This window comes from Pyrgilauda ruficollis, unplaced genomic scaffold (assembly GCF_017590135.1).
Source record: "Pyrgilauda ruficollis isolate IOZ18807 unplaced genomic scaffold, ASM1759013v1 scaffold1, whole genome shotgun sequence".
In the NCBI taxonomy this organism is placed as follows: domain Eukaryota; kingdom Metazoa; phylum Chordata; class Aves; order Passeriformes; family Passeridae; genus Pyrgilauda; species Pyrgilauda ruficollis.
The window spans coordinates 20785113-20807272 of record NW_024508100.1 but is presented as its reverse complement, the minus strand read 5'-3'; the positions used below and the strand labels follow the sequence as shown (position 1 = coordinate 20807272).

At 35.6% G+C, this 22160-nt stretch overlaps 1 protein-coding gene across 1 annotated transcript in view; it reads left to right on the top strand.

The window, feature by feature from the left end:
• The window catches only part of NFXL1 (nuclear transcription factor, X-box binding like 1), a 44943-nt gene extending 23167 nt beyond the window's left edge, over positions 1 to 21776 (top strand). The window contains exons 17-22 of the mRNA XM_041478815.1: positions 1542 to 1708; positions 2472 to 2541; positions 9305 to 9409; positions 10623 to 10709; positions 13623 to 13676; positions 18519 to 21776. Coding sequence (XP_041334749.1) covers positions 1542 to 1708; positions 2472 to 2541; positions 9305 to 9409; positions 10623 to 10709; positions 13623 to 13676; positions 18519 to 18692 — 657 coding nt within the window. The 3' untranslated portion in view covers positions 18693 to 21776. The remainder of the gene's footprint in view (positions 1 to 1541; positions 1709 to 2471; positions 2542 to 9304; positions 9410 to 10622; positions 10710 to 13622; positions 13677 to 18518) is intronic.
• The last annotated feature ends 384 nt before the right edge of the window (positions 21777 to 22160 follow it).

Genomic DNA, 22160 nt, shown 5'->3' with positions numbered 1-22160 from the left:
CAACAGAGTGACATCAGTAAATAGTGACAGTTAAGCATCCCCAGTTCTGACTGTAAGAGGCTGCCTTCCTGCTGCTTCAGTTAAGCTAATTAAAATGTGAATGAGTCAGGACTATTCCTGGCTCCATTTTGAATGAGGCAGTACATTCTCAGAAGAATGGGAGTCTGTGTGCCTGCAAAGCATGGGCAAATATAATTAATTTCTTGATTTTCTTCAATTCTTATGAACTCAAGTTGGTGTTGACCTTTAGAGCTTTTGTTCTCTTGTTTTGGTAGACTAAATGTAGTCAGGGCTGATTAAATTTCTGGCTTATATGTCCGAGTAGTGATTTTTCTGTCTGGAATTTCAGTTTGTTCTGCATGTTGTGTTAGAAAAATGTTGCAGAAAGGCCAGCTGTTTACTTTTACCTACTGTTAAATGTTATATGACAGTTTTCTAATTGGTTTTAGTTGCTGTTGTTTTCCTTAGATTTGAATTTTTGTGAGTTAAGATTTGTAAACAATCATTGTACAAAAGTTTCTTTTTAAATTTCAGCAAAAATTGTTCAGCTATAGAAGGAGAAGGATTTAACTTAAAATTTCACTTAAAATTCTTATGCTATTATTTTGATCAGCATAAAGTTGAACATTGGTGTTGGAATAGTCCTTTTGGGGAAGCTTTTGTAGCTTCATTCCGGGATAAATTTGCTTTACTTTGGCTGACTTCTTGGCAACTAAACATTGAATGTGATAGTGGACCTTAAATATTGTGCTGTGTAGGTTCAGCTGATAAATCATGTCAGTCTGTCTGGGTCTATTTGGTCGCAGACTAGGGTTCTGGAAGTGTTGTTAAGAATGTTAGTAGAAATGAGGCTTTATTTACTGTGCTGTGTTGTTAAGAATGTGAGTAGAAATGAAGCTTTATTTACTGTGCTGTGCTGTTCATCACCTTGTGCCGGTGGTCGCATCACCTGGAATGAGAGTGTCATCACAGCTCTGGTAGACTTGTGTAGTCTGTGGAATAGAAGCAAGACCTTATTCAATTCCTAGGATATTCCCAAGTTAATAATCCTTTTTGGAAGATTATACAGAATATCATGTGTGTTTGGAAATTGAATGACTTAAAGTTTGCTTCTTAAAATCAAGCAAACCAATCCCTCCACCCCTGTATTAGAGGATAGTATGTAATGACTCAAACATTACAAGAACATGGTGAGTGGGATAAGCTGGTTTTGAATATGTAATGACTTATTTTTCTAACAGTTTTCCTTAGAGAATTTCCTTAGGGGTTATGGTCACTTCCAAAGCACTAATATTAAGGAGATTCTCTTATGCCCAGAAGGGAAAATAAAATTCTCTTTGACTGACAAATGCTGGCATTTCTGGTTTTCTCTTAAAAAACATATTTTAATAATTACTCTTGCTTGTGAAATATCTTACTGAATAACTTGATTCTCATAGCAAAAACACCCCAACTCTTTCTTCTGTGTAACAGGTCGTTAATGACGCCTCACAAAACAAATGCTTGGCATTTTCTTTAGTACTTTGTTTTAATTTTGTTAGGCGGGTCCAGAATGCTCACAGTGTGAAGAGGAGTGCACCAAGCCCCGGCCAGCTGGCTGTCCTCACCGATGTGTTTTGCCCTGTCATCCTGGGGATTGCCCATCATGTCTCCAGATGCTTAAAATAAAGTGTCACTGCAAACTATCAGTACTGTATATTGAATGCTTGTAAGTGTCAGAACACAACTCAGCTTTTCATTTGAATGCTATTAACTGGAAATAATTTGAAATACCTGGGGATGGGAGCTACTCTTAATGGCAGTTTATAAAATTTCTCTTGATTATAATTTCTAAGATAATGGTTTTTTCTATTTAAATTTTGCAAGCATTTTATTTGGTATTACTGCTAAAATTGCTATAAATGCATGGAGTCTCATGAACAGAAATTGTCTTATAATACAGATAATCCTTTGAATTATGCAAATATAAAACATAAAATTTCCTCTATATGTGCTTCTTTTAGAGCATGTAAAGAAGAATTTTATACAAGTAATAGAATGAATATAGTTAGTCTAAAAGGCCTTTGTCTTTGCAGTTAATGTCTTTCAATTTCTAGCTATTTTAATTGAAAAACTGCTTAGTGTTTCAATTTGTGCACCTTTGTAATCATTTGTGGTGTGGATAGACTTAAGCTAGACTTCAGGAAATGTAAGCTGGAACTTGTGGATTGTTCTGAAAATATTCATCATATGCAAGTATATTTGTCTTTGTTCATTTTCTTTAAAGCACCTTAAGTCCTGTAAATTTGTGTGGGTTTTTCTGTAAAACAGGGTAGTTTATATTAGCCACACAGAATGTGGACAAATGAGTCCACTTTTCTTTACAGTGAAATATACTGAAAATGCACCCCTATTGCATTGACTTCTGTTGTTTTTAAATTGTTTGGGTTTGTGGTTTTTTTTTAAACACAAATACATCTTTCCTTTTACAGAAAACTAACATGTGCTGATGTAAAAGAAAAAGAGCTTCTTATTTCCTGCAGAAATCAGTGTCCAAAAGAGGTAAGCCATATTAACAAAGAAATACTTGAGTTTATGGGCATGTGGAATTTTGTGAATATAGACAAAGCAAACTAGAGAAGCTTAGTCTAAGTGAATATGTTAAATTATAGATGTGAAGGTGGTTAGTGAACTGTACTTGAAGGACATTTATTAATATATTGCTGTCATCTAGGAGGGTTATATTAAAGGAATACGGGTTTGTCTCCAAGGCACTAATGGCTTGGATGCTTAAACATACAGACGAGGTTGAATGTGGAAGAGTATGTCCTCTTCCATGGTTAAAAACTGGTCATCAATTTATATCTCATAAATGATAAGATGCTGTTTGATGAGGAAAAATTGTAAGAATTGTGCTTGCTATTCTCATGTAAGTGCAGGTTTAGAATTTGGAGGCTAAGGGATTTTATGCTTAATAAATGAGATGAGATAATAATGCCCTGGTGTATTAGTGAAATAAATGTTAAATAGTGTAAAATGGAAGACAAGCCAGTTGGTTTTCTGTATCTGGGTGCTGTGTATCTAAAGGTTTGCTGTGAAGAAGAAAAGAATAATATCCTTACTACATGATACTTAGACTGTGAGGCAGTAGCATCAGTAAACAAGATTCCTGTTCAATACTATGTTTAAGTAATAAACTTTGTGGAACAGGGCACGAGCTGGTTGGAGAATTTTCATCAGAAGCAGCTTAGAAGTGTTTCAGGATTTCTCTTGCAGCAGTGTTACCCACAACTGGATGTGAGGGATGGACCAGGCTTGTCCTTGTCCCTCCCAGTGCTGCAGTTGTGTGCTGCTTGTGTGCTTTCAGAAATCCTTGCATTACTTACTATTTTATGTTTGTTCCTTCGTTGTCATTAATTGTGCTGAGAGTGACAGCTCTTTCTTTACTCCATTTCTCACTGGAAGGTTAGAAAATGTGTAAAGGAATTTCATTATCATCCAGTGTCAGAAACTTCAAATTTGAGTCCTCGTCTTCATTAGGAAACATTTTTTTATTATTTTGATTAAATACAATAATTTACAAGATTCCTCCTGCTTTCCCAACAGTGTAAGATCCTCTGCTTTTCAGACAGGATTGTGTTAACCCGAACAGGAAGGCTGTGCTCTGTACATACTTGTGTCTTCTGCTTTTTGCCCTTGTAGATGCCTATCTGATGGATTTTTTTCTGTACATGAATGTTCCTGTCCCAATTTTCTCATCTGGATGTCTGAAAGCTCACTTCCTGGTGGGGGAACACTTTGAGATATTACTTAATTTATCTCTTAATTTTGTCCTTTCATGTCTTTCTCTGTTACTTTGGTTTTATTTGCTCCACGACTTCCTTCTCTGTATTTTCAAGAGTGCTTACAATCTCTTTATCACGAACTATATGTTCTGTACTTCAGCTTCTCTTCAAAGAATCTTTTGTTTCCATAGCTCATCTTTGATTAATATAACTGTCGTGATTTCTCTTAACATATTCCTCAGACTTAGTCTGGGATTTAAAATGCACCTAGCAGTGGTCCCAAACTTCATCTTGCAGTTCAGAATTGCCCTGTTCCACAGATAATGTGTTTTTTACTTAGTTTGGTGGGATGTGAAACAAGGAGTACAGCAACAGAATTTACATTACTTTTATGAAGCAATTCTAAAATTCTTACTCTATAAATGCTTTGGAAAATAAGGGGTTTTTTTCCTAGCTTCTACTGTCCAGAGCATTTTTTTTTACTGTAATTGATGGAAAAATGCATGTTCTTCCTTTCCTGTGATGCTAGCTGTAGCCCTTACTGTCTTTCATGAAATATAGACGTTAATAGCTATTAGTACCTTCTTGCTTCAGGTAGTTCATATCTTTGTGCTACAGTTCTTCCTACTTTCTTCAAATCCTACTTTGGGAACTGCATGGGTACTGTATGGGGGTTTTACTATTTTTTGTCTAAAAAATCTGTTCAATTTCTCTGAATACTTAACAGTTCTAGGGATTTTTTTTCTGTTTCTGTTTTATAAACAGAATATATCTCTGCAGCTTTGAGAAAATTAGATAGCTGTATTGTAATACAAATTATACTGATAGTTCTCGTTTGAAGGAATCATTGATAAAAACAATTTGAAGGGGCAACCTTAACAGACACCACCCTGCCACTCCCACCACCACCTCTCCCCAGCAAATACAGGCCAAGCCCATTTTGTTGTTTTTAAGTTTTTGTCTTGTGAGACAAGAACTTAAAAACAACTTGGCCAGAGATAAGATGTATATGACTACTGAATTCAGAGCATTTACAGATTGCAGATCTAAAATGTCAGCCCAAAACTAATTTGGAAGTGTTCTTGTGTGTAGTTCTGGAAGCCTCAAGTAAATTTCAAATTAGTGTTTCTTGAGGATTTTGTTATTCCATGTCAGGAGCTGACATTGAGTTATTCGCAGAGCTCAGTGAAGTTGATGTTTCCTATAAATCAGTGTGCATTATCACTCCTGGCTTACCATGGTGTAACTTAGGTTCAATAGAATGCAGTTATCATTTTGAGATGTTTTTGCTGAATGGAAATTGCAGTAGACAGTATTAGTAGACAGTGGTAGGACAGCTACCACATTTGTTTCACAGTTGCCGTGGTACATTTGGGGATAAAGAAAACCAATTATGTTGTCTGGTCCTTTGAAAAAATGCTACAGAAACTTGAAAAACTTGAGAAGTTTTATGCTTTTCTTTTGGCTATGGCAGTATAAAACTAAAAAAGTAACTTCCAGCATTGCATTGTACATCTGACATTTCCTTTCTGCTTTACGGAGAAACAGTGTCTTTAATGCTGTTACATATGAGATATTTTAATTAAAAAGTTAATTCTTTTGTTTGGTAGTAATAACAAGACATCTTGTTGAAGGAAATTTATTTTTTTCTTAATCAGGGTGATTAAATTCTTATGATCATGCTTGCAGATGTTTTGAGACAATTCTTACATAGAAATTTTAAGTCTATCAGTTTTTATTGTTTATGTCTTCCTGTCAGTATGTGTGAATCTGTATTTAATACTTTATTCCATGTAATTAGTATTTTTTGACAAAATAGACATGTTTTGTCGTTTTACTGTGCACTCTTCTTTTGTCTTGATGTGAAATACATGACTCCATTATGATAAATCCTTTTGAGTTTTTTAATGCATTGAACTAATTAAGCATTCTGGAAATAAAGTTTAATTCTGCAGACACGCACTGCACATGTATGTGGATTGTAAAAATTTAGTTTTGTCTCTGGAAGTGGTAAAATTCTCTTTTGTACTTAGCTTTTGGGATTGGTGCTCAAAAGTGCTATTTTCTTTAGTACCAGGCTATTTTCTGTGTTATCAGATATGTATTAACAGGTTGTGTTTATTACCTTCTGTTGGAATTCACTTAAGCCTCCGTAAGTGTTGGCAAAGTCTATCATCAGCAGGCATAATGTTAAGATTTAAGTGCACTGCTTATGGAAAAATATTTGTAGGACATCTTCGGTTGGTTTAAATCTGTGGATTAAATCCCTTCTTTTAATGGCCTTTCCATATCAAACATAAAGACTGTCCAGTTTGGACATTAGTCCAGAAGCTATTGACAACAGATTTTATACAGTAGAAAAAAGGATCTAAAGGGTGCACACACTTTCTGTTTCAGCACCAAGTAGTTCAGCACTGACACTTAAAAACAAGCAGAAAAAAATCCTTTCCCATTACATTTTTTATCCAGCAGAAGCAGCAGAATGATTGCTTTTGTTTTCTCCTATCATGGGGGATTGTTGTTTTGCCATTCATTTCACAGCTTGTCTTGATAATTTTTTTAGTTTTGGTTTTACAGTGGGGGGAGTAAGAAGAAAGTTCCCCACACAGAGATATAGGACAAGAACAAAGCTTTCAGGGAAACTGAAGTGTGTACATTTGCTTTTCAGTATTGGATTAAACACACTCCTGTGCTATAAATATTTTGGTCTAATGGTGTCAAAGAATTTTATTGCAGTAGCACTTAGAGGTCAAGGTAAGGGTTACGGTCTTGAATTTGCAGCTCTGACATGTCATTTAGAACACGACTGTTTGGGTTTGACACTATTAATAAAAATGTGCCTATTTACTATGGAAGAGTAAGTTGGAAGTAGAATAGTTTTAGCCATAGCTTGTTCCAGCCAGCATGAGGTGACTTGCAGGTGAGACTAAATGGAGTTACTGTGTCTGATGCTCTCGTGTAGGGAGCCAGGAGACAGTGTTCATGCAGTAGCAAATTGGTTTTGCAGAGACTGTGGTTAGTTGTGAGGCGACTCGGCCATTAGATTTCATGTTCTGGGTGGCAGTCTCGCCTTGGTAGCATACAAGGCTTAGACAAGCTCTCCCCTCATATTTTCAAAATGAGGCAAAATAATTATTAGATTTCAGGGAAAAATATTTGCTGATGATCAGTTGTGCCTGAAAAAAACTAGATTCCTTCTTTGATCAGATGACCAATTTATGTATTTTTCCCTCCACATAAAATGAATAGGTGAGATCTGCTGCATATGGCTTCCGCTGAGTGAGTGAGTCTGTGCTACTTAGTGAATATCTAGTTCAGATACAGGAGAGGGTTAATACCAGCATGAAGGTGGCTAAAAGAAACAACTGTATTTGATTATCTTTTTAAAAAACCACCCAACTTCCTCCCCAAAACAACATCAAAACTAAAGAAAAAGATGGAGCAAGAGATATTAACAATAAGGAAGATTTTCCAAGGACTGAACTGACACTTGACTTTGCATTGTTTTCAGTAATGACCTTGACAGTAAAAACATTGTAATTTTCTGTTGAAAAGTTGTGGGGTGTTGTCAGTGTATGAGAATTGAGGAAGTGCATCTGTAGAACACATGTATTGGGGTCAGAAAAAAACCCCAAAACAATAAGACCATACATGTGAAGCTTATAATAAACTCCCAGGAAACAGCAGATATTCTTATTTTCACAGCGTGATTAGCTGGAGAGAAAGGCAATGAGAGCTGAAGATGTTTTGGGGAACATACTCTACTAAGAATGAGGTGCAGTTAAGGCATTGTACCAAGTCCTTGCTGAGATGTCACTTGAAATGTTACATGCAGTTCTGGCTGTGTATTCAAGAAACATTGATTGAACATAGTTGAAATTCAATTAAGGCAATACTGTGATAATAAAGAGCCTTTTAAGAAAAGACAGAAATACTTCAATATGAGGATAAAAACTGCAGCTTAGACTAGGTAGAACAAACCTAGGAAACTCAAAAAAAATCTCTTGCATAGTGTAGTGACCTCATGGAGCACCCTCCTTAGTGAAACAGTAGAATAGGCTCAGAATGGGGCACATTCCACAGTAAGTGTTCATCCAGTCCTGGAAGGATATATGAGGTACCTGCGTGTAGGAGGACTGGATTTCAGGACAGAAAATGGTGACTTAAAGGTTCTTTCTAGTCCTGTATGAAATGTGCTGAAACAGTAACTAAGAAAGGGAGCTGAAAGCACGAAGTAGCTATAATGGCTTGTGACTATCATGGACATGAAGACGTGTATGTGTTCCCTAATTTTAGTCTGAAAGATTCATGTTCTGTTTAGGTATGTGTTTCATGATACTAGCTCAGATGTTGTGCCAGTTCCAATGGACTTCTGAGAACCCAGATTTACTAATCAAAGGTGTACCCACCTGGGTTTGATACTTACTGTTTTCATTTTTGTGGATGAAGTGATGTAGTATGTATACATTTTGAATTTTTAATAAATGTGAAAAACGGATCTTAAAATTGTATGTCTTAGAGCATTTTCCTATTTGTGTTAATCCCTTGATGACAGTGAAGAGGTGAAATTTCACTTTTGATAAAGAGCACTGTCTAATGCTATATTTAGTTGGGGGCTTTAAAGCTCTCTATAAGTAAATTCTTAGATGTCTTCTGTGAGATTCTATCTTTGGTTATTAACAGTATTGGGTTATGTAATTGAAAATGAAAAATTGTTACTGTGACGACTTCTCATGAGCAAGGGATATTTTTAGTAAAGTTCTTAACAATGAAAAAAATCTGTTTACTTTCCTGACATATTTTATCTAATGCAGTGCTGGGAGCACTGCTACATTCTTATCAATCAGCATACTTAAATTAGTAACTCAATTCTTACACAGTGAATGAACGATAATATTTTCTTTGTAAGTTAAAAATTGCACTGGCAGTAAAAAACTCTTTATCTTTCAGATGGCAGAAATAGGATAATCTGCCAAATGCAGAAATTTAGGATTTTGTGAAATTATTTTCGACACGATAAGAATTTTGGTGACCTTTATTTGACTTTTGCATAGTTCAGATAATGCTTGAATAGAAGATTTCTTCTGCAGTATTTTTGCTTCTGGTTCTTTCCTCTTCCTTTATTACTCTGGCTAATCTACAAGTAGCTACAGTACACATAATTTCAGTTTTCAGGGGTTTTTTACTTTATCCATTTGTATTCCCCTAGCACAGAGATAGCTAGGGTGATTGTTGTATACATTACTGTGGAAATGACTGTTCTTTAAACATGTGAAAGGAGAAATTGTCTTCTAATCAAGCTGTGCCAGTAAAAGAGAAATCATCCTACAGGAACTGAAAACCAGTAATTAAGAGGCAAACATTTCCCCTCACAAAAAAAGAAAAGAAAAATCAATTATTTCACAAGTTAAAAGACTGATTACCTGAATGAGTATTCTGTTAAAATTCTGTGTCTGAAATAAAACCAATTCCATAGGTTCTTGGTAATTTTACAATGCTTTATTGTTGTGGGAGTTTAATTTGTGTTTTGTTCCTTACAGTTGCCCTGTGGTCACCGGTGTAAAGAGATTTGCCATTCAGGTAGCTGTCCTCTTAACTGCAGCCAGAAGGTTAAGATCCGATGTCTCTGTAAGAGACTGAAAAAGGTAAATTTACAAGCTGCAGTTTTTGAAGGATGTATATTCTTTGCATGTTCCTGAGCTTGTATGGATGGATTATGTGGATGCTGCAGATTGGAATAGGGCCTGTTACTATAGTAGAGCTGTAACAATTCACATCAGCTGAAGATCTGGGCTGCTATATCAGAAGATTCACTGGAGAATATAAAATCTTGTTAATTCTAAAATATGTTAGCTGCCTGACTTAAAATAGCTTTATCTTCATTCACACTTAAATTTTTGTAGCTTTGTGAGAAAAATACTCTGATAACCTGGAGTGATTTGAGAGTAAAAATTACATTTTTATGACAATATTGGGAAAATGTGCAGAAGTTGGAATTAGCACAGATGTTGTGAAACCTGAACTAATGTAATTAATTAAGGTTCGCTGCAAACCTAAAAGCAAGTATGGGCATCAGCATCCTTAGCTTCTAACACAGATAAGGACAAAGTAATATAACAAGTTAACTATAGCTATACACTATTATGAGGGGAACAACAGAAATTTATATGGGGTTTTGACAAATGGTAATATCTTAATGAAAAAAAACCCCATGATGTATCTTAATTAAAAATGTTCAAATTACCTTTCTGGACCCAGTTAACTTCTGAATCTTCCAGCAGTTCCCCAGAGTTCTCAGCTTCTCTAAAATATGTCTTGTGCATCCAAGAAGTCTTGCAGGTGGGATGCTCAGCAAGAGAAAAGGTGACATATATAGAATAAGTGCTTAAAACTAATTAGCCTCTGCTTAAATATAACCACTTTGTTAGGTTTTTTTTTTTTTTTTAAATTTCTTCAATACTAGGAAGAGGGGAGAAACTATGATTGAGAATTACTTAATTTTCTCCCCCATGACCAGACTGTGTCCTGTAATCTAAACCAGTTAAGATAATATATATGAAATTACCGACACTCTAAATGCAAAGGTTCAGAAGTTATCTTACTTGTCTAAGGCAAACAGATGAGTAAAGAGGAGAAAAATTAAACTGGACTATAGATTTATTATTCCTTTCAGCTTAGCTTATTAGAAGGAATTAAAAAAAAAGGACAATTTAATACATAATTACAGGATGAAATAACATTCAGTCATTAGCTTTATACGTTTTACTAAATAAGGAAGTTTTATTATTTTCATAAAGAAGTTGACAACTAAAATCTTATATAGGGAAATGATTATAAAAGACAAATTATACTTAACAGGAAGTGCAGTGCAGCAAGATACAAGAAGGCCAAGTTTCACTGGAATGTGATGCATTATGCAAGGAAATGAAGCGGAAGGCATATGAGGTAATGTATCCATTGGAGCTGTAATTTCTTCTCAGAGCTTCAAGAAAAGTAGAAAAAAGAGCACATTATTTCTCAAGGCAGTACCTGCAGAAATGCAACGTAAGTGGATGTGCTGTTGAATAGTAGCTATTTTTTCAGTCTTGAATTGATGAATGGTGTTAATTGACTCAAATATTATTTTTAAGCAGTCTTATGTTATTTTCCTTTTTTTTTCTTTGAATTTATTGTAACTGATTCTTTCCTCTTTCATTGAGAACAAGTGATGATCAGTGATGATAAAATAGTCATTAGTGCTGTAAGACTAGAGTCAGACTGCTTTACAGGGCATTGTAAAATCTGTCTTCCCAAAGAAGGTTTTGCAGCTCAGTTGCTCAGCTTGTCCAGTGTGGAGTATAATCTGCCATGTGGTGTTAGTTATCCTATACTGGAAGAATTGAGACTTTCCAGTAACTGCAGAATACTACTTAGACTGCTGTTAATGTGCCTTCTCCCTAGCTCAGCTGTTTTTGTGAATTAAAGAATTTGCTGTGTGCAAACACAGAGAGACAGGATATGATCCTTGCTGTTACAAACCTTTAATAAAAACATACACAAAAAGAATTGATGCGTAAGTTGCTTGAGTTTTATCAGGTAAGTATTAGATGTGATAGATGTACAACCCAAGAACTCAATGGGTAAAACTGACAAGTCAGCTTCTGCTCAGATTTTCAGGATTGATTGACAAGTTCTAACAAGTGCCACACTGACCAAATCCTGCAACTTTGCAAGTAGATTGAATGCTGAAACTCTTGGGATATGCCTTTAGGGAATCCCAACCATAACAGTTCCAGGAAGAATGTAAAAACGGTAAGTTCATAGTATATGGAGTACCTCCCTAAAGCAAGGAGAGCTCACAGTAATAGTGCATGAGCTGAGACCCAGCAGCATGTCTCAGAGTGATGGCAGTGTCAGTGCTGTCTGACTGGAGCAGGTACTACTACCAATTTCTTGCCCCAGTATTGTAATCACAGGGAGACATGGTCTAATGCAGTGAGCAAATGGCTACAAGTTTCTGCTGTAAGCAATGCCACAGACATAGTGGATGGTACCACCTAGCTATGTGTACGTTCTTCTCAGGTATTTACTTGCTTTGGGGTTTTTATATAAAGTGATAAAGTTTTATTTAAGTTCTTTCTAGGCGCCTTTTTGTAGCCTTTATTGACTTATTATTCAAATTACATACTGGAATAGTCTACTAATATAGGCACTTGATGAAAGTGGTTTATTTACGTCTATTACTGTTTAATGTGACCAGACTGGAAAAAAACTTGTTGAAAACTGCAGACATTTACAAAGATAAATTAGTTTGTACATTTTCAAAACACGCATTAATTTCTAAAACCGAAGTATATTAATTCTTAATGAAGCTTTTCATGTCTGGCACCTATTGAGTAAGCACTTCTTACTCACTAGATGCGTAGGAATTGAATGTGTCTTTTACTGTACATTTTATTGAAGAAATAGTCCCAGAAATGTTTTTCCATGCTGTGATTATAGTATTTAAGGTTCCCTTTATCTGTGTACATTGTACCTCTGTATCTTACACAAATATGACCACACCAGTGTAAAAAGAAGCTTTTCTGTTGCTCTTTTCCACATTTGAAGGTCACTTTTTCATTTGTAGCTGAAGTTTTGCCATTAGAGGTCATGAAAAACAAGGGGGCTCATTGTGTAGATTTTTGCAAACCAGATTTTCAGATTTCAGATGTGCATGGCTGAAAAGGTCCTTTACACACATTTCTAAGAGACTCTGCCATTGTATCTAGATTAATGAAATTCTCAGTAGTGCTTTTATTTGATACAAGGTTTAGTAATTTAAAAATCAGTTTAGTAATTTAAAAATGCTTTTGGCCCTGCCCCCAGTGCCTGCTGTTTGAGCCACAATGTGCTAAAGCATCAGCTAGTGTGCTTTCTCCTTAGTCATCAAAAGCTCTTGAATTGGAAATTATTTGTAATCAATTCTACCTGTGCAAACAGTATTCAGTAAACTATTTTCATTATTATGCAAATCATCCAGCTACTAGGATCAAGATTTTTTTTCAAGTTATTAATAGATTTTTACATCTAAATTTTCTAAGGGAGTGATTCAGTGACTGCAATGCTAAAAGCCTTAAAAAGGTATAAAAAAGGGAGATATATAAACTTCTCCCATATACTCTTCCTGTGGGAACTTAAGAGGGTGAGATAGTGTCTTTCTAATGGCCTTTGTTGGATTTATCTCCTATTAGCGTGCCTAGTTGTTTTTCAGTTGACATAAACTTTTGGCATCTACAAATGTCCTGTAGCATTGAAATTCTAGATTTAGCCAAATACTCTGTGGGAGTAGAATACTTTCCTCTATTGTGAGCCAACCTCCTGGTAAATTCATTTTATGCCTTTGCATTATGAAAAATAATTACTGATGTTTTATCCCTGTTTGGCATCTGTGTACTCTTCAGGATTTGGTGTCCTGTTAGTCACCTGATGAATCCTAGTTATGCATCTCTTCAGATGGGAGCCACTCCATCCTGTTGTCTTTTGTATATGTTCAGGTTTCACATTTATTTATTATTGTAGGACCAAAATGGAATGCAGGTGCTAAGGTTCAAGTATGTGGTGTCTTTACATATTGACAATTTTTTCTGCACCATTTTTTTCTCAATACTTTCTAGCATTTAATTTGCTTTCTTGAACTCTGCAAAATATTTCTATGAAGTTATCAATGGCAATTTGCATGGCTGCTTTTCATATGGCTTTTGGATGGTGGAGCTCACATGATGGAAAGTTTGCAGGCTTTTGCTGTGAACCATTCTATAGGAGTAATTATGACTTCTTAAGAAAATAGGTTTAGCTGCTGTTTACAACAGTTTATTATAACTTTTTGTGTTTGGACAGATAAAAGAAGCAGAAGCCAAAGCTGCTCTTGAAGAGGAGAAGCGAAGACAACAGGTATTAACCTTTCTTCTTCTTCATCCACATCATCCTCATCTAGTTCTTATTAGTAAATGATGTAATTTACATGCTATTAAAGATTTATAGTTCTTAATGTGATATGCACAGTCCTTCCTGTCAGCTGTTACCATACTCTGTGTGCTGTAAATATTTACAATGGTTGAGACCACATTTTTGCAAACAATTTTCATAATTTTGTGCAAAATGGTAACTTTGTATTACTATAGCTTTGTACAATGTAATTTATTTTTGAATTAGTAAGTATGCTTTATTTTAAGCGAACACTTTATACAGCATAAACACTACAGAATACTGAATAGCCTCTGCAAGATTTAAATATTGGGTGGAGCTTCCCTTCTCCGTATCATGACAGAACAAGGACAGCTAGATGAGTCTTTGTCCTTCAAGGACTCTGGGGTGGGGGAGAAACATCTATTTGCTGTGATTGCTGTTGGTGGTGAGGGTGTGTGGTTGGCATTGCAGTCCACAAAGCTGCTGTGCCAGCTGCCTGGAGGTGCTGATACTAATCACATTCAGGCAAACACTCTAAGCTCAGTTGGTGATGGCTAGGGCAAGTTTGTCATCTGGAGTCTGCATGCCTTCCAGCAAGTTCATGTATGCCTGTGCCTGAGTGAGCATTTGACACCAAATCATATTCCATGTCTGATGTGCTTTCTGACTTCTTTTACTCAATTATCACAGCATCTGTGTATTTAGTTTACACTTGTGTTTTCACCTGCATGTCACACTCTGTTTTTATCAGGGATCAGTGGCTTGCTCCCTTCTTGAAAGGGGGCAAGGGTTGCTTACAGAGCTGATCCACATGTGCCATTTCCCCAACCTCATTAGGATAGACAGTTTCTCTGTGGGTCGCAACTTCTATTATACACACTTTTTAAGTTCTCTTAAAAAACTTTAAGAAAAGCATGGCTATGCATCTGTTGTCCAGAACACCAGGCACTGTTTTGTGATCATCCTGCAATGTTTGTTGCAGCATTCATATCTCAGCTGTCTACAGAATTGAGCACATATTCCCTCATATAACTCCTAGACAGTTCTTCTGTTTCTTCTTGTTCTCTAAGTTGACCCTGGAAATGTTGCTTCTGGCTTATAGGTCAGGAAGTGTAACTTACATATAGATGTGTGAAACAAATTGGGCAGAGGAAATATGTAGGTGGGTTCTGCAAGCTAGGTACTGAAGTGTGCTAATGGGCATTTAAACATATAAAAACCACATTTACAGTCCTAGAGCTAGAAAGCCAAATTTGCTGATGTTTTTCTTGCACTGAGTGTTTTCATGGATTCCAGAAGGCATCCCACCCAAATACTAATGATTTCTGCTCAAAATCACTTAACTTACAGTCCCTCTAGTAAAGTCTCAGTAAGGATACTCCTCTGAAACAGTGGCAGACTGACTCTACCAGCACAGTGTGCTGGATTTTGGCTGTGTTCTTCAGCAGGGATTGTGTCTCTCTGCAGTCATACCACTGTTGCTTTCTACTTGTACATTCTCTGAAGTCTCACAGTTCCAGCCCAACAGTAGCAACTTTATGCAATGTATGACACCTGCTCCTGCATATGTTTTGTGTTGGATGCAACTTCAGGGATGGAAAACTTCACCTATACATAATGAACCCTATTAAAAGGTTAACTTAGAGTTGTTAGTTATTTAGTGCATTAGGAAGCAGTAGGACAAAAATAATAAAAAAAAATAAAGGACAAAACAAACTGTAAAAAAAAAAAAAAAGAGATTTAACTAATAAATAGGCTCTAGAACTGCATACAAGTATTAACCTCAACTACTGCAGCCTTTTTATGTAACATTGGTTCCCATCCAGTTAGAACTCGTAATCTGCCATCTGTTGATGGAAATTGGAGGACAGCACTATTGTAGGATGTTGGGTCACATTAAAAGTATATTTTTGAGTGTACTCCCTTCTGACAAAAGTTTGCATCTTGTACCACCTTCTTCAATAGCGCATTTTTTGTAGAGACTGTTCCTCTATTGGTCACAGTTTCTTAAAACTATTTTGATTAATACTTCATTAAATGTCTTATATACAAATTAGTTAGTGCTCTAGTAAGTCTGTGCATTTATATTTTGGTATTTGCTATATTTGGTAGCAACTTTTGCTAATACCATTTACAGATGGAATCACTTGTTTCTTAGTGGAAGAGATGGCTTGGCTAGGCTTCTTGTCATGGCCCAAGCAGCCAAGCTTTCCCTCTGCTTCTAATTCAGAGGCACCCTGTGAGGCCAGGGTTTTCACAATTGCTAGAGGTGGAAAAAGATCAGCACTTTGATTATTTAGCAACTCAGACCAAGCTCTCTCTGTCCCTCTCCATTGTAAAAAATTTGGTTAAATTTTCAAGCTAACTGTTTAGAGTTTCAATACTGGAAGTTAGGGTCTTGAACCTGAAGTGTAATTTACTGAGTTGTAGGAAAGATTTATTTTCCCTTTTTTTATGTACAAAAAAAAAATTTAATGGATCCTTAGAAGTTAAAAAGTCAAATGTTCCCCTCCCCTATTAATAAAAATATATCCTCACTTTCAGTAAATACACTTCGTCACTGTCACTTGTATTCATTTAGCTGCATTTTCCCATGGGAATGCTACTCCTTTCAGTGCAGAAAGAATATAGTGAACAACACGTGAAAGAACAAAATCCAGTGCCTGAGCAACACTGAACTAAATGTTTTGAGTATACAGTTCAAATAAATACATGCCATTTTACTTTTAGTATATTTATATACAAAGAAGTTAGGTTCTTATCTAAATAAGATAATAAAAACCCTAGGCTTGTTTAGCTTGAAAAGTTAAACTTGTTTGAAGATTGGGCACAACCATTACTTCAGAGGTTATTAAGGTGACACTTCAGGAATGTGACAGTTACACAAAATCTGTAGGTAGCTTTTCAAGGGTAGTGATGGCTTCTCTCATATTCTGTGCCTACAAGTCTTTTTTCAGTCTGTGTTTTTTTGTTTTTTTTATTATATATTTATTTTTAGACAGGTTTTTGTAGAGTTCACTAGGAAAGCAATTCAATAGCTATTACATAATTTTGTTTGAGCCCTATATTTTAATTCAACTATTGTAATTCACAGAGCTTTCTGCTTTTAAAATGTACCGATCACAAGTGTGTAGTAACTATAGAAGCCCCAAATTTTACTTGAGTGTCTGTCTACCATGAAATACTGCCATGTTGTCTATAAAACCTCTGCCCTTTCCTCCAGATTTTGGATTTTGAAAAACTGTTTAATTAAAATACTTTGCTTTTCTAAGGGAGGATTAGCTAGTTGAGAGTAATCTTGTTTCAAATAGGCTGTGACTTTGTCTGAACTCTTCTCCCATATCATCAGAGAAGTGCCAACAATTTCTGCCTTTATTAGGTACAAAGGAATAGACATCAAAATAGGTCCCTCTCTCCTGCTAACAGTGGTATCTGGCTCAGGAAGGGAAGAGCCACTTTGTGAAACTGACAGATATTTGCTGTCAGTGGAGGAAGACCAGACATCAGGCAACCTTGAGTTCTGAATGAAAATTTTATTTACTGAATCACTACTCTGTCCATTCCTCAAAACAGTCTTTTTCCTGTTTTATAATGCACCTACTGTATTGTCTTAGTCCCTCTTCCTGGCAGCACTGCAGTTGTAGTCACATAGATTTATTTCCTCTCATGGTCAGGCTTTGTCCCTGTTCACTGTCCATGATTCCTCTGCTTCAGCTCAGTCTTGTGCCTTTTACCCAGCCAGTCCTGCCTTGCTGCGCTCTGCTACTCCCATCTCTTTTCCTCTCACTCCATCTGGTTTCTCTGCTCCCTAGTGCCTTGTCCCATGTTTTCTCTGGTAGCTAACAACTTGACCAAAAATCCACGTGATCATCAGACTTGTTCTGGTTTTAGTCTGTCTCAGGTCTTCCTAGCAGCTAGATACCTTCTTATTGGAGCCTCATCCTAGTCTTCACTCTTTTATTTTAGGCTGCCTAGTTCCAGTTTTATTTCAGCTTTGTACACTTAAATGAGTTTTTTCTGTATTCCCATGATGCTCTTTCAAAAAATGTGGAGGGGGATGAGAAACAGGGATCAGAGATCCTATTGTTATTCCAGACAGGACCCTGAAACTACCATTCTTTGTTGGAAGCCTGGCATTCTTACTTTTACAATTGTTTTGTTCCATTTTGGGGCCTATAGGCGTATGCTTCCTACTGGAGGATATTATATACCTCTTACATTCACATGAGTGATTAAATGTTCAAGTTATAACACTTAACAAATTGAATATTTTTGTGTGTATCTAAGATTATATCAATTAATCTAAAATTTAGTGACCATGCAAATACAAAGAATTGAGGGAAATAGCATAGAGTTTTAGTTGCTTATGTTTTTATTAATTTAATTTTGGCAGAGTGTACCTTTATTACAAGGGAATGTCTTTGAAGATTTCAGCCTATGCCCTTATATAAGTTGGAAAAATAGCTTAAATGCAAATATGTTTTTAATAGGAAAAAAATTGTATTTTTAACATATTTTATGGAAATAACAATCTTATTTTATCTTAATCTTTTCAGCCTGAGTTAAAAAACTGAGCATGCAAAACTTCAGTTGGCTGCATTTTTGGCAATATTTTTATAGGAAACGAAACAGTGGTTTAATACTTGAAAGCAATGTGCTTTGTACCTGTGGGATGTAGTGCCAACAGTTCATCTGTGAGATGTGTAACTTCCCCGGCTTACAGTTACTTCTATTGATTGCTATTTGCTAATATTATTTAAAACCTTCACATTTCCTTGTTTTTAATTCTGATATAAATGTCAACTCCTTGTGGTTCTCTTTATTTAGGCTGAACTGGAAGCTTTTGAAAACAGATTAAAAGGGCGAAGAAAGAATAAGAGAAGAAAGGATGAGGTAGAAGTTGAACAATCATCATGGCAAAAGTACAAGAACCTCATTATGCTGCCAGTGTTCGGAGTTGCTGTTGTGATGGTTGCATGGCTCATGGTCTACAATGACTGAAAACAACTCAATATTTCATATACCTCAGTTGGACTTTAGGTAGCTATTATTCCTACGATGTTAGTCTGTGTGTAACAGAACTTAATAAGCATAGATTATATATGTATACTCTTTGCTAAGAAAAACATAGAGGAGGGAAGGAATGTCACCTTTTGTGTTATTACATTCACAGCACAAAACTGAAGTCAGACACTGAAAGTAACAGTAGATTCTAGTCTACACTGAAGTGTTGATAGTTTGACTGGGATTTGTTAACATCTCTTCTATTATTGTTATTTTTCCTTGTCTCCATTTCATAATATTAAGAATAGCTTAGTATAAAATGCTTTATTGAATATATGTTTCCTGTAAAATCAGCTTAGTTGTTTATTGAAGGTTAGTGTTCTTATGCTCATCTTTGCTGTATCACAACAATAATTCTGTGCTTCACGCCAGTTTTAATTATGACAACTAGCAGGGAACCTTGGGTCACTTAGGCTTGCATATTCTGGGGCCTTGTTCAGAGCTTTGTTCAGATAAAGGAAATGTGAACTATTTTTCAATTCAGCTGTATCACAACCAAAACAGTGCCCCTCCCCCTTACAAATGGTGGGGTTTGCTTTTTTGTTGTTTCACCCTGCTCCTTCCCACCCTTGTTTCTTCAAAATTGAACTAACTGAAAAGTTCTTTTAGTGGACAGATGCATATGCTGAACATGGATGTGAAGAAGTTTTAAGGTACAAAGCTGCATTCTCACTATTGCCCCAACAGCCAGCAGCAAAAAAACAATTTGAAATTAAACTTTAAGAGTATCAATTGACTGTTCATATGGATAAATGTCAGAGTTGGTATCTGCACAGCTTTTGCAAAAACGTAATTGGACAGTATAACAATACAGTTATATGATGTTCTGAAGCTATCTGGATGGTGCTTGGTAGTCACATTTAAACCATCTAGCTGAACTTCCAAATGTTTAAATATTTTCTTACTGACACTTCAGAATATCTTGCATTAGGTTATCAGTATTGGTTGGTAGAACTGGAAGGTTTTTATCTGGCTTCAGGATTATCAGAGAAGCTATGTAGTCTCAGCTGAGACTGCAAGTTCAGTTCAGAATTGGGGAAATCAGAACACTGAATTTTTAAACCTCTGCTAGAAACTTTTTGCTGATACTTGAGCATTGCAGGTTACTGCAAAGTGATTACAAGCTCCTGCAAAAAATGGGGTGCATGGCCAATGGGTATTAGTTTTATGCCCTTGTAATTCAGGCATATAATTTCATCACAAATCTTGCAAAAGCAGTGGCACCATTTGTATGAGTTAGCAGAAAACATTACAGATTGCTTGAAAGCTCTTCTGGTTGATTTTGACTTACTTGTGAAGGGACCCAGTATTAATTAGAACAGATATCCAATTGTAATTCTGATTCAGCAGCAAGAAAATAAAATAGAAAAGCTGCAAAAATGCAGAAGCTTTTGATTACATAGATTAAGAAAACAGGGATAAAATTAGTTTCTTTTCACTGAAGTTTGGTGGATGAGGAGAAAGGTGAGGAAAACTTGGCAATATTTAGCGTGGATTGATGCTATTCTATAGTACTTTGTTTTTTAAATGAAATTTTAGAGATGCATATTACTTATGTGTCAGACAGTATTTAAAGTTGTGGAATTAATTGAAATTACACTGTGCTAAGTTGCATCTCCATTGAATTTCTTATTTTCTAGTATAGAAAGTAAACATTGTTGCTTATATAAAAGTAAATATTGTTGCTTTAACTTTTTTTCTATCATATTAATCCTGGAAGATAATTTCAGCTATAAGTATGTTTTCTTTAACAAGAGTGAGGTGATGCTATTGTGTGACTGCATATGTCAGTTACTCTTCTGTCACTAAGGAAAAAGGAGAGATGTTTTTGTTCAGATGAAGTAAAATGTGATGGTTTATCCAAAAGAACAAAAGATACCTTTCTGGCTGAAATATGGAAATCAACATGAATGAGAACTTTGTGGAAACAGCTTTTATTTTGCATGACTATCACTAATTTTTCTATTTACTGCTAGCTTTAAAATAAATACAATGGAAAGTTTATCCTTGCTTCTACAGCAAAGAGAAGAAACCTCTCTCTAGCGAGTTATACTAATTAACTGCACTTGTTCTATGTTTGAAGAAGTTCTTAGTATTCTTTTCTGCATATTTGTGGGAAATACTGGAGAGGAAAAGGCTTCTCATTGATCATCTTCATTAAAGATTGCCATGCTTTTTTACTATACAAATTCATTCTGTTCATACAAACGTATGTGTGAGTGGGCATATTCCCTTTCTTAAAGGATTTGTATCTCTTCTGAACCTTGCATATGCAAGGCATACCTATTTTTGAAATTTTATTCAAAATAGTTCTGTGTATCTTATCCAACCATCTGAGTCATTTGCACTCTGTTGGTCTGCCTGCTGAACCAGATATTTATTTCTTGGCATAAAAAAATTGTGGGGGTTCAAGCAATCTGCAGTTTAATAAATCACTAGGTTTTTGTTTGTTTCTTTAAAATATTTTTACAATTAATATTTTGCCTTTGTTTGGAGCTGCATGTTGTCAACAACCTTTGAAGTAAAAGATACAGATAAAATCACCTTTTATTCAATATTAATGAAAGATGGTAATTTTAGAAAAGAAATTTTGAACTGAAGGTGGGGTTTGGTAGCAATTTATATGTAATGTACTGTTATATAATGTAATGAGCAAATATCTTTAATGTTAACAGCTTACAAAAAAAATGCATATTGATCAGTATACATTAAAACAAATTATATAATCTGACCTGGTGTTGAAGGGAAATTACAGCGATAGAAGCCTGATGATGACTTAACATTAATAATATTTAGGTATGTGTAAAGTGAAAAAAACTTGGAGCTTTTCTGGATTGTGGATGCATTGTGGTGAAAATTTATCCTTCACTGAGCCAGGGTTCTTAAAACTGTTCAGTACGTTTGGGACTGGAAACTCCTAGGGCAAGTTTTTTCCCTGTAACTATATCAAATCCATTGTGTTTGTTAATTTAATGTAAAAACCAAGTCATACAATAAATGTATCAAAAACAACATGAAAAATTGCTTGTTCTCAAGGACTGGTGTAGTGAAGCAGCTAACTTTCCAGGTAATGATGACTGACATGCTGCAGCCCAAGTTTTTAGGTGTGCTTTTTACCCCCTTCTCTGGCAGTGATAATTCTTACTTCTCAGATGAATGCTGGAATTATGTAATCGTGTTCCTTCATGTCGCTGCTCTGACAGAATTCTGAGAATGGTTTGGGGAAGTCAATTAAGGTGAAACAAATGGGACTGGACTTAGTAGATTTTTTTTGGCCTCACAGGGAGAAATATAGCTGATTTATTAGACATTTGTGCTGACCTTAACTACTAGAGAAGGAAATGTTAATAAGCAGGTAGCACCAAAATTTGTTCATAAAAGCATCTGTGTTCGATTGTGGCTTTA